Source organism: Dendropsophus ebraccatus, chromosome 1 (assembly GCF_027789765.1).
Source record: "Dendropsophus ebraccatus isolate aDenEbr1 chromosome 1, aDenEbr1.pat, whole genome shotgun sequence".
NCBI lineage: Eukaryota > Metazoa > Chordata > Amphibia > Anura > Hylidae > Dendropsophus > Dendropsophus ebraccatus.
In genome coordinates, this window is record NC_091454.1 from 119,446,963 (window position 1) to 119,459,977 (window position 13,015).

The 13,015-nt window shown below is 45.4% G+C and overlaps 1 protein-coding gene across 6 annotated transcripts in view; it reads right to left on the reverse strand.

Annotated features, from left to right (window-relative positions):
* Nucleotides 1-13,015, reverse strand: part of KMT2E (lysine methyltransferase 2E (inactive)) — an 84,608-nt gene that overhangs the window by 62,330 nt on the left and 9,263 nt on the right. For all 6 annotated transcript variants that reach the window (XM_069977788.1, XM_069977776.1, XM_069977817.1 and 3 more), the window contains exon 2: nucleotides 5,657-5,841. In XM_069977788.1, coding sequence (XP_069833889.1) covers nucleotides 5,657-5,727 — 71 coding nt within the window. In that variant the 5' untranslated portion in view covers nucleotides 5,728-5,841. The remainder of the gene's footprint in view (nucleotides 1-5,656; nucleotides 5,842-13,015) is intronic.

Below are 13,015 nucleotides of genomic sequence, written 5' to 3' on the forward strand. Positions count from 1 at the left end.
AAAATTATTTTGCCCGGACTTCCCCTTTAAGTTTTATTTTTTTTTTTTTTTTTTTTAAAGGGAACCTGTCAGGTGGGGCAGGCCCCCCAAACCCACCCCATCCCCGGAGGGGACCCGACATACGTACCCTCTCCTGGGAGTCCAGCACCTTGTCCCGGTCCCGCCGCAGAGATATGGCCGTCGGCTCTTCTGCGGGCTCAATATGCAGATGAGCTGAGATGAGTCCGGTGACCATAGGAAATGACTGAAGCCATCATTTAGTACTGCCATCAGACTCATCTAATTTCATCTGCATATTGAGCACGCAGATGAGCTGACGGCCATATCTCCGGACCGGGTGCCGAACTTGCAGGAGAGGGTACGTATGTCGGGTCCCCTCCAGGGATGCGGTGGGTTTTGGGGGCCTGCCCCACCTGACAGGTTCCCTTTAAAAAAAAAGTTTAAATAAAATAAAACTTAAAGGGGAAGTCCGGGCAAAATAATTTTAAGTTTTATTTTATTTAAATTTTTTTAAAGGGAACCCGTCAGGTGGGGCAGGCCCCCCAGACCCACCCCATCCCCGGAGGGGACCCGACATACGTACCCCCTCCTGCGAGTCCGACACCTGGTCCGGAGATATGGCTGTCGGCTCATCTGCGCGCTCAATATGCAGATGAAATTAGATGAGTCTGATGGCAATAGGAAATGATGGCTTCAGTCATTTCCTATGGGCACCGGACTCATCTCAGCTCATCTGCATATTGAGCGCGCAGAAGAGCCGACGGCCATATCTCCGCGGCGAGACCGGGACCAGGTGCAGAACTCGCAGGAGAGGGTACGTATGTTGGGTCCCGTCCAGGGGTGGGGGGGCTGCCCCACCTGACAGGTTCTCTTTAAATACACTGCTAAAAAAAAAAATAAAAGGCAAAACAACACAACTCCGAATAAATCAAACTTCAGTGAAATCAAACGGTCCACTTAGGAAGCAACACTGATTGACAATTTCACATGCTGCTGTGTGGAAAAGACAACCGGTGGAAATTATTGGCAAATAGCAAGACACACTCAATAAAGGAGTGGTTCTGCAGGGGCCCAACATCCGCAGATGGGGGTTGTGCTCACAGCCCAACACTGTGCAGGACGCTTGGCATTTGAGAACACCAGGATTGTCATGTGCTCTTCACAGATAAAAGCAGGTCAGCACTAAGCATATGTGACAGTCGAGATGCCATGGAGAGCAATCTGCTGCCTGCACCATCCTTCAGCATGACCAGTTTGGCAGTGGCTTAGTAACGGTGTGGTGTGGCATGTCTTTGGAGAGCCGCACAGCCCTCCATGTGCTCGCTTGAGGTAGCCCAACTGTTTTTAAGTACAGAGATGAGATCCTTAGACCTCTTGTGAGACCATATGCTGGTGCAGTTGGCCCTGGATTCCTCCTAAAGCAGGACAATGCTAGACCTCATGTGGCCGGAGTGTCTCAGCAGTTGCTGCAAGATGACAGCATTGATGCTGTGTACTGGCCCGCCTGTTCCCCAGGCCTCAACCCGATTGATCACATCTGGGACATCATGTCTTGCTCCAACCTACCAACTTCACATTACACCATAGACTGTCCAGGAGATAACAGATGCTTTAGTCCAGGTCTGGGAGGAGATCCCTCAGGAGACCATCCGCAAACTCATCAGGAGCATGCCCAGGTGTTGTAGGGAGGTCATACAGGCACGTGGAGGCCACACACACACACAATACTGAGCCTCACTGTGATTTGTTTTAAGGACATTACATCAAAGTTGGACCAGCCTGTAGTGTGTTTTTCCTCTTTAATTGTGTGTGACTCCAAATACAGTCCTCCATTGGTTAATAAATTTGATTTCCTTTAATGATTTGCGTGATTTTGTTGTCAGCACATTCAACTTTGTACAGAACAAAGTATTTAATGAGAATATTTTATTCATTCAGATCTAGGATGTGTTATTTGAGTGTCCCCTTTATTTTTTTGAGCGGTGTATTATAAGCGGAAACCACACAGAAGTAACAAGGCAGTTCTACAACACAATTCAAGTTTAGAGGAATAGCAGGATAGTCAAGCTTTTTGAATAGTTGGCATGTAAGGTACTAGAAGATTTCAGTGAGTAAATCATGTAAAAAAAAATTTCCAGAAAATAAATTGTGGTTGTCCAGTACCATGAAAAGCTCTGATGTTCCAGTGGTCCCCACAGACTAAGTTTACGTTCCCTGCAGCAGCAACGACATGACATACATCCACAAGATCAATGCAGCCAATCAGTGCCTTCAGCAGTAAGCAAGCACAGACCACTAAGGCCGGTGACTGAGTAGTGTTAATGCAGATGTATGCACACAGTCACAGCTTCAGGCAGGGACAGTACATTGCTTCTCAAAATCGATTGCTTGTAATTATTTATCATTAATTGGTGGAAACAAAAAAAAAAAAATAAAATATCAATTTGTCTAATAGGACTACAATATCAACAAGGAGAACCAAACATGAGTTTGTTATGCCCTATTCACAGTTTTCATAAGAGGAAAGGGGGGGGGGCTCATTTTTTGACCACTGAGCCCTTCCATCGCTGAGCACGGACACCGAAATCCCAGTTGACATGCCACAGCAGCTTTGTTCAGCTGGTCAGACCCCTGCAATCTTGTATCCTGTGGATGGGGCATAACTTTTCTACATGGGAATACAACTTTAACAATGGAGTGAATGTGTTATATATGTCCCAAATATTCTCTTTAATTAGTATCTCTTCACTAAAATGTTTGCTTATTAAATTTTCTGAACAAAGAACGATAAGCGCATTCAGTACAAGACATTCATTTTTATACAACTCATGTGGTAAACCCCCTAAATGTTATCTGTGTGTTTTATGAAATGTTACTGTTAACTGGTCTGGCATTCTAGTATCATACACTTCTGTGCAACATGTCATATGGTTGACCCGCAAACGAAAAGGAGGAAAAAAAAACAAACACACGTTAGAATTATTTGCTTTAAAATAATATTCCTTGAAAAACAATAAAAGGACATGATAAAAGAACAAAACGACACACACACAAGCATTTAACTGAACACTCCCATAAGACTATCCTGTAAACCTACATTGCTTATACAACTGCACTTACAAGCAACAGTAATAGCCTGTGGCTGTTGCACATGTTAATCATTGTAGCCGGCACCTATTCCACAATTATTAGGAAACCTGAGAGCTAGTGGCTAACAGCTAGCCACTAGCACTCACAATTTCCTAATAATTGGACTTCTGGACTTCCCACTGCTTAAAATGTCAATTCCAAGTGCTGGCTGCAATGAATAACACATGCAGCAGCCGCAAGCTACTGCTGCCACAAAAGCAACAGCCTTTAAGAGTGACAGGTGCTCCTTAAAGTGAGCCGAGCAGAAGGTTAGACATACCTAACCTGCTGTTGATTCTAATAAGGCAGGGAATGGGAAGTGCAAAAGACTACAAGTACCATCATCCCTGGACAGCAAAAGCTTTGGCTTTCGCTGTCCAGGCATGATAAAATTGTAGCTTTACAAGGTTTGCTTGCCATTAAAGGACAACTCCCACAAAAAATTTTTTTTGCTCATTTAGCACACATTACAAAGTTATATAACTTTGTAATGTGGTTAAATACCCGGCCTGGCCCCCTTCCCCCACTTTCGGACCCCCGACCCCCCACCCCGGAAGTTAAGGAATGTATACATTACCTATTACGATCGTCACGGTCCTCTTCTCCGGGGCGGCATCTGGTGACGACGACGTCAGAGCCGAGGGGCGGTCCGGGTCTTCTTCCTCCTCGGCGTCTTCATGCAAAGTGAATGGGGATGAAAAGGCTGCTGGTGCACATGCGCACCAGCAGCCTTTTCATTGGCTGGAGCGCATCACATGGCTTCCAGCTTGCTCAGCCCTGATTGGCTGAGCTTGCTGGAAGCCATGTGATGCGCTCCAGCCAATGAAAAGGCTGCCGGTGCGCAAGCGCACTGGCAGCCTTTTCCATCCCCTGGACCCGGAAGTTGGAGACATCGCTGGATGGCGGAAGGCGGCGACGGAGAGGCGGACGGCGGGCGAATTGAGTGGCGATCGTCACCGGAGAGATGGTGAGTATGGTGTCTGTGTGTGTCTGTGTTTTTTTTTTTTTTGGGGTCCCGCGGGAGTTGTCCTTTAATGACATCTTTTCTTAGTGCACAAAAAAAGTCTCATTTATGTATTGAGGGCTATTCTGTGGCCTTCAATCCACCCATCAGTCAGCTTCTGCAGCATGCCTTCCTAAATATAAAAGCACTCTGCAGTGACATCCGTCTCTTCCACCGCAGAACGCAGTTATGGAGGGGTGCTGAAAAAGTGATGGGCAGATGGATTGGTGCACTTAGGGGTACTATAGCACCCCTAGTGCAATGAACTTATTTAAGGCTATGTTCACACTACGTAAGAGACCGGCCGTTCCGTGACCCCGGCCGGGTCACGGAAAGGCCGGTCTCTGCCCGTATCATCGCGGCCGGTACTTAAAGCGTAACTCATGTTTTTTGTTTTTTTTTATTGCAGAAATCAGTAGTATAAGCGATTTTAAGAAACTCTGTAATAGGTTTTATCAGCCAAAAAAAGCCTCCTTCTGTACTCAAGAAGCAATCTCCAGCCTCCCCCCCCTGACTTCTTATCTGTGCATTATCAGGCAAACACGTCTTCATTACAGAGAAGCCAGTGAAGACGGGCTCTGCTCTCTCCATTGTAAGCCTATGAAGGGGGGAGGGGCCGAGGGAGATGAGGGAGCAGGAAGAGGTGACATGAAGGTCAGCTGTTTGTAGACTCTCTGGGCAGCTAAAACGCTAAATTCAGGTGTCAGAAAGGTCAGTGCTTATCTAGGAACTTACTGAGAGAAGATTGCAGGGTGTTGTGCTGTGCAGGACTGCTCCTAACAGTCCCTCCCCTCTCCATAGCCACATTATGGAGACAGAAATCCTGCTTCATTTGATGTGATGGGGGAGGCTGGGAGATTGCTTTTTCACTACAGAAGGAAACTCTTTTAGTACATAAAACCTATTACAGAGTTTCTTAAAATCGCTTGTACTGTTGATATTTAATGTTTTCAGAAAAATGTCCCTGAAATGACAGTTACGCTTTAAGTACCGGCCGGATGATCTTTCCGGCCGCAGAACTCTGATCCGGGCGCATCAGTGCGCCCGCATCAGAGCTTTCTATAGTGCACAGTGAAGCGAGCGGTCAGTGAACATAGCCTAAAAAGGTCATACCTCTTCTGCTCTATGGTGCTCCCCTTCCTCTCTCTGCCTGTCTGTGCTGGTTACTTCTGCAGATGGAGGCAGGTGGGAGCATGTAGCAGGCAATGTCCAATAGCTGCCTGATGTTATGTTGCCACAACATCAGGCAGGTGTTCAGGTGTAGCTTCCCTGGCACACAATGGCCACAACATGCACCACCCCCACCTCCCTTTTGCAGAAGTTATCAGCAAGGACGAGCAGAGGGAGAAAGTGGAGTGCCACAGTCTAGGGACCGCCCCCTGCATTTGGCAGAGTAGGGATGCCTATCCGGGGGGAGGGGTCCGACTTTAGTGTTAAGGCAAGGCCATAACAAGCTTTTGTACATATGTATATATTTGTGTGTTTATCACTAACCTTACATCTGGGATAAAACATTTTACTTACTCTGAGCCTGCAGCCATGTTAATGTATGGAGTTTCTGCTGTCTCAACCCGCAAAGGGACCACTATGCTCATGACGTTCGCTTCTGATAAATACGATTACTATGGAGTCCTCTGCATCGGGATCCAAAACACTGGGGCATGCCAGCCACAGTGCTCATTGCAAACATCTAAGTGCATCCACGAACCCTAAATGAATACAAGAAAAAAAAAATACATGTTAAAGTTCCTTAGCAACTTGCTGTAGATAATTAGGCAAACTTACAATGGTATTCTCATCCTAACAGAGTTAAATGTGTAGGGCTCATCTAGTTAAAAAAAAAAAAAAAAAAGTATATATTTATATTACGCACACTCTATCTCAAAACTATATCTATCTAGAAATATACACCAGGCATACCACTTCTTTTATAGCAGAGTGAGGGTCAGTAGAGATGAGCAAATTTATAATAAAAGTGAAGCAATTGCTTCATTATCTCGGCAGTTGGCTTCCCAGGTGCCTGGAAAAGCTGGATCCAGTCATAGGAAACTTCTCCCAGTTTCCCAGGGCTGGATCCAGCTTTTCCTGGTACCCAGAGCGGCACAGACTTCAAAGACACCAGGCTGATAAACTGACTGCCGAGATAAAGTGATTTGCTAATGGCCCTATTTCACGGGTCGTCTAGAGGAGCAAACGAGCGCTCTCAGCACTCGTTTGCTCCTCGTTCCCTGCTTGCTGCCGCCGCTATTCAACGCAGCTGCAGCGAGCGGGTGAGTGCGGGAGGGGCGGCGGGGACCTGCAGGGGGGCTGCCCGGGTGATCGCTGATCTTCCGGGCAGCCCATAGGATAAAGCAGCGTCTGCTGCCGATGCTCCTATTCAACGGAACGACGGCAGCAGATCGCTGCTATATCAGTCGCTTGTTTTTCAACATGTTGAAAAACAAGCGACTGCAACGATCAGCCGACATGAACGACGTCGGCTAATCGTTGCACTCTATTCCACGGGACGATTATCGTCCCCAGCGGCCGAATACGGACAATAATCGTTCCGTGGAATAGGGCCTTTAGTTTTTACTGTAAATTCGCTTATCTTTAGTGGTTAGTAACCTAGACAACAAACTGTCACTGAAGAAATGAGCAGCATATCAGAAGAAGGAGGCAAGTTTGCTGAATGGATGTAATTGCAAAAATATTTAACTTGAGTCCTACTAGTATACTTATCTTTTGAGAGTTTGCAGCAAAATCTGCTGTGATTTCCAGTACTGTCAGTTTGTATGGGTTTACATACTCTTTCAGCTGAGAGTACGTAAACACTGTGCCCCTTAACTCGCCATGGCCCAGTCAATATTTTACTGGTCTGCGCTCCAGCCTGCTTCTATGGCTCCACTGTGTATGTAAACCCATACAAACTGACAGTACTGGGGAATCGCAGTGGATTTTGCTGCAAACTCGAAGCGTGAAATAGGCTGCGATTCAGGTATGTGTGAACCCACCCTTAAAGGGGTAGTGTGGCGCTAAGAAATTATTCACAGAATAACACACGTGTCCCGCATGTCCGCCAACTTGTGCCAAGACGTCATCTTCAGACGGCTGGCCGAACCGCTCCGACCGTCCCTAGTGCCGGCCGCCTTCTGCAGCGTCATCAGATGCTTAGAGTGGGTCCGGCATCAGCGACGGCGGCAGCGATTCGGCCAGCCTCCCGAAGATGACGTCTTGGCACAAGATGGCGGACGGGCGCGACAAGGATCAGGTATGTATAATGCACCACACTTCCGGGTACACGTGTGGGGGTGGTGGGACACGGGAAGGGGGCGATTCACAGACATAACATACATTACTAAGTTGTATAACTTTGTAATGTATGTTATTCTGTGAATAATTGTTTACCGCTGCTTTACCCCTTTAAAGGTACTCTACATGAGCAGTAACAATATGGGCAAAGAACAAAAGAAAGAAAAAGCTTAGTTAACAACAACAGCCCCCCTTGCTCCCACAGCAGAGTACAAATACTAGGAGAAATTTATCATTTGTAGTGTATGTACCACCAGCCTTATCTATGCAAGTTTGTGAGCAGTGTGTGCATAAAAGTCAGACACAATAAATGCCTATAAGACTAGTCATAAATATCACAAAAGTTGCAAATGTTTGAACAATATAGCAATTGCTCCAAAAAGTGACAAAAAAAAAAAACCCTATGTCACCACCCGGCTGACGGATGCCCCACTCAAGCAGTCAGCGACTGGAGAAGGGCACCGCTGCAGTCACCGATTGTCTGAGCAGTCCAGTCTGTGACGTGGATCCCGGGTCATGACATACCTGAAACTGAGAGAAAATAATAGCAGGCAGGGTCTAGGAGCTACGTGATGCGGCACAGTACGGGCTCCAAGTGCATTAAGCATAGTGTGTTTTTTATTCCCCCCACCCCACCACCTCCTGCCCTTAAAGATGTTTAACTTTCCCGCCAGACTTCTCCTTTAAATACCCCTCCATTCTGTGAAAGTGCTAAATGATTTAAAATGTATCTGTCATGACATCGCACTGCCGGATCAACAAGCTCCTCTTTCCATCAAAAAATTAGGCTCTGCATGGATACAAACATGCAATAAGGTCATAATAGATGTCACTCCCATTGGATCAAACGGGCATCACGCGAATGACAGTCTCATTGAATGTTCGTATTCTTGGAGACCCAAACTTCTGGATGAAGAGAAAAACTGTCAGCACAGTGTCTATCTCATTTCTTGTAATACAGGTATATTAGGTAACATCTTGCGATACTGTCACCCCCTCTTTCTCTATGTGCGGTTCTCCACACCATCCACATGCCTAAATGCTGCACATACGATTATACTTGTATAAAACTTGTCTGTGGCTTCTTTCTTAAGAACACCTCATTTCATTGCATGACAGGGTCATCTCGGCGGGCTTCATGACAGTAGGGCTGTCCTCTCTCAAGAAGGAGATGGCCCAACTGCCATGAAGCCCGCCTAGGTGACACTGTTAAAGTGAAATTGTCACCCACCTATCGATATGTGCAGTTCTCAGCACCATTTAGAAGTTTAGAAGAAGATCGGCAAAAATTTTTTATTAAAAGGGGTAATGCGGCGGTAAAGAATTATTCACAGAACAACACACATTACAAAGTTATACAACTTTGTAATGTATGTTATGTCTGTGAATGGCCCCCTTCCCCGTGTCCCACCACCCCCACCAGTGTACCCGGAAGTGTGGTGCGCTATACATACCTGTCACGTGCCGACCCCCGTCTCCGATCTTCAGTCAGTGACGTCTTCTTCAGACGGCCGGCGAACAGCTCCGACTGTTCCAAATGCCAGCCGCCCTCTGCAGCGTCATCCGATGCTCAGCCGCGATTGGCTGAGCATAACTGTGCTCAGCCATTCGCGGCTGAGCACAGTTATGACGCGGCAGAGGGGGGTACGGCGGCAGCGATTCGGCCGGCCGAAGATGACGTTTGGCACAAGATGGAGGACATGCGCGACACGGATCAGGTAATGTATAATGCACCAACACTTCCGGGTACACGGGTGGGGGTGGTGGGACACGGGGAAGGGGGCTATTCATAGACATAACATACATTACAAAGTTGTATAACTTTGTAATGTGTGTTATTCTGTAAATAATTCTTTACCGCCGCACTAACCCTTTAAAGTATTGTACTGCCCCCAAAAGTTATACAAATCACCAATATACACTTATTACAGGAAATGCACATAAAGTGCTCTTTTCCTGCACTTCCTACTGCATCAAGGCTTCACTTCCTGGATAACATGGTGATGTCACGACCCGACTACCAGAGCTGTGCAGGCTGTGGCTGCTGGAGAGGATGATGGCAGGGGGACAACAAGGGACACAGGGCACTGGAGGGACACTGAGCATCCCTTTGCCATATGCATACAGTTCCACCGCTCCCAGCATCTTATCACAGAAGCTGCCCAGTCGGGGGAGGACTCCGTTACAGGTGTTCCATGAACACAGAATGTGTGAATGTGGCCTCAGTTTCTTAACATACAGGACGAAGCTCACCATCATCTACTTGAAGGAGCACTTCCTTGATTTTTTTTGCCCATATAATGCACACTGACCACTAATATCCCTGCTATGTCATTTGATTCAGGGCAGCTCTGCTGTACACACATTTCATTACTGCATCAGGGTCATGTGACCACTGACCAGACACCATCTTGGTGCAACCTCTCTTTCAGATCTGCCATCTTTTCCAAAATGCATCAGCACAGCATCACAAAGGCAGCTAGAGCTATTACTCTTTGCCTGCAGTAAATCTAATGGAAGTTTCTTTATTCACAGATCTATATGTATTTACCAGTGGTCACAAAAAAAAATAAAATAAAATAATAATAAAATAATAATAATAATAATACGACCCTAACTAAAGAAATTATTCCAGGAATTTTCTGATACAAAGGAACAACTAAGTAGGGTAATACTAGCTGAATTATGTATAATTATGTATTATGTATTAACCCCTTCAAAACAGAGCCCTTTGATGCATGGATGTCGAGGTCAAATTAATGCAACATTCCTCCTCACCTTCTAAAATCCATAGCGTTTCGATTTTTCCACCTACAGGGTTGGTTGGGATGTCATTTTTTGCACCATGATCTCTAGTTTTGACAGCTTTTTTGTGACCCGGCCCCCCACCCCGCAGCATACATGACCTGCTTGTCGCCGCAGCTGTGCCTCACACACAGCCGCCGCGCCAAGCAGGTAATGTACCGGGTTACATATCCACAGGGGAATGAAAATTCCGCTGCGCATATGTAACCTCATAGACCTTCAAACTACCAGGATCCGCAGCGGATTTTGCTGCAAACTCGCAGCGTGAAATCAGCTGCAGATACGGTACGTGTAAAGCTACCCTCAAAAGCCTTTTTTTTTTTACACTTTTTCACTTTAAAACACGCAATCATATACTGATCTATGCTATGCCATAGCTTAGCATAGATCGGTGTTATCTGCAATCTATATATAGAGCCTGCCTGAGAGCAGACTCTATTCATAGATCGCCGATACAACAGGACGGAGGTAAGTGACTTACCCCCACCCGTCGGCACTCAGTGACAGAAGCTTGTTCTGTCACAGAGTACCTTAAACGCAGCGGTCGCTATAGATCACCGCGTTTAAGGGGTTAATGGCAAGCAGCTGTGGGATCGCAGCTGCCTGTCATTACCCTGGCTCCCTGGACTCCCACTGCAGCAGTCCCGCACACATCAAACCCCCTGAAGTCAGGAACGTATATGTACATTCCTATTGCACAAGGTATGTGCAGTAGGAATGTATATATACACGTTACTGACGTTAAGGGGTTAATAAAAATAGGAAAGTGGTTACTTTACTAAATCTCTGTGTAACCAGTTCTAATTTAAAGATGAGAAAATGCAGTCTGGACACGATTTATTGAGTCCTATTGGAGACTGTTCTATGTATGACCTATGTAGCAGGCACTGAAGGGAAGGGGTGAGGGGGGTTTTCTCCACCTTTAGCGTCCGTTCACACTACGGAATTAGCATGGGATTTCAAGCGTACTCCGCTTGAAGTTCCGCCTGTTCCATTGATTCAATAGGATATCTCATGTGCACGCCCAAAGAATTGACATGCTAATTCCGTGATGTGAACGGACCCGTAGGGTCTATTAAAACCAATTTTGGTTATCCTGAATAGTTCCCATTTAAATATGTGCTGCTGCCACTGAATGGAAGATCACATATTTAACATTTGACAACAAAAGGCATATACTAAAGGAAAATTGTAATTCATAGATTGGGATATCTTGCATGCAGGGCCCTCACTCCTCAAGTTTGACAGGCTGGTTACATGTATATGTCTGATTTTGTCTATATATGTCTGATTTTGTCTATATATGTACTGTATCAGTATTATACATGTATTAGAATTGTTAAGTGCTGTGGAATAAGTTGGTGCAATGTTATTATTATTACTATTAATATATGACATGCAGAGCAAATATAGGCTATGTTCCCATAACATCTTTTTAGGCAAAATAACAGCCTTTGTTTTTAAGAAAATAACAGGTTTTTGCCTGAAAAAAGACTGTGTGAACATAGCCTATCTGTGTAGCTTACATGCAACAGGGCCTCTTTAAGAAAAACTGCTTACCCCTATTCTTTATCCTCATCTAATCTCAGTTGTGAATAGGATTTGTGCAAGATGCACTGTCAAAAGGACTGGAATTAGGGAGAGGTTGTGACAGAGGACCCAGGACAACACAAAAGAAAAACAATTTATATGAAGAATATACAGTTTTTTTTTTCCACTATAAAGTTTTTTTTTTCTTCTTTTCTTTGAAAAAAAACGCTTGATTACATCAGACTTTTTCCAAGCATAATAAAGCCATATAAAAGTTTGGCACTTTTCAGCATTTGAGGGATGCTCAGTGTTCCTCCAGTGCCCTGTGTCCCTCAGTGTCCCCCTGCCATCATCCTCTCCACAGGTGGCCACAGCCCACACAGCTCTGGGAGTCGGGTCGTGACATCACCATGTTATCCAGGAAGTGAAGCCTTGATGCAGTAGTAAGTGCAGGGGGAAAAGCACTTTATAAGCATTTCCCGTAATAAGTGTGTATTGGTAATTTGTGTAACTTTTAGGGGGCAATACAATACTTTAATAAAAATTTTCGCTGGACTTCTCCTTTAAAAGAGAAGTCCGGCAAAAATTTTAATTAAAGTATTGTTTTGCCCCCCAAAAGTTATACAAATCACCAATATACACTTAGTACCGGAAATGCTTATAAAATGTTTTTTTCCCCTGCACTTACTACTGCATCAAGGCTTCACTTCCTGGATAAAATGGTGATGTCACGACCCGACTCCCAGAGCTGAGCGGGCTGTGGCTGCTGGAGAGGATGATGGCAGGGGGACACTGAGGGACACAGGGTACTGGAGGGACACTGAGCATCCCTCTGCCATCATCCTCTCCAGCAGCCACAGCCCGCACAGCTCTGGGAGTCGGGTCGTGACATCACCTTGTTATCCAGGAACTGAAGTTTTCATGCAGTAGTAAGTGCAGGGAAAAAAAGCACTTTTATAAGCATTTCCTGTAATAAGTGTATACTGGTGATTTGTATAACTTTTGGGGGGCAATACAATACTTTAATAAAAAATTTCGATGGACTTCTCCTTTAAGTGCTACTACATAATCGAGTCACAATATTATGACCCAGAACCACTGTGTGCAGCATAGACAGCAGCTAGACAGGATAAGGGTGACTCAATAAGGTCTTGGGGGCTCATACACATGTTCAATGATTTTTCAGGTCCACATATGGGTCCGCTATTTGTACTCTGTAATCAGTGGTAATTGGTCTGTAACTGAATTCATATCTAC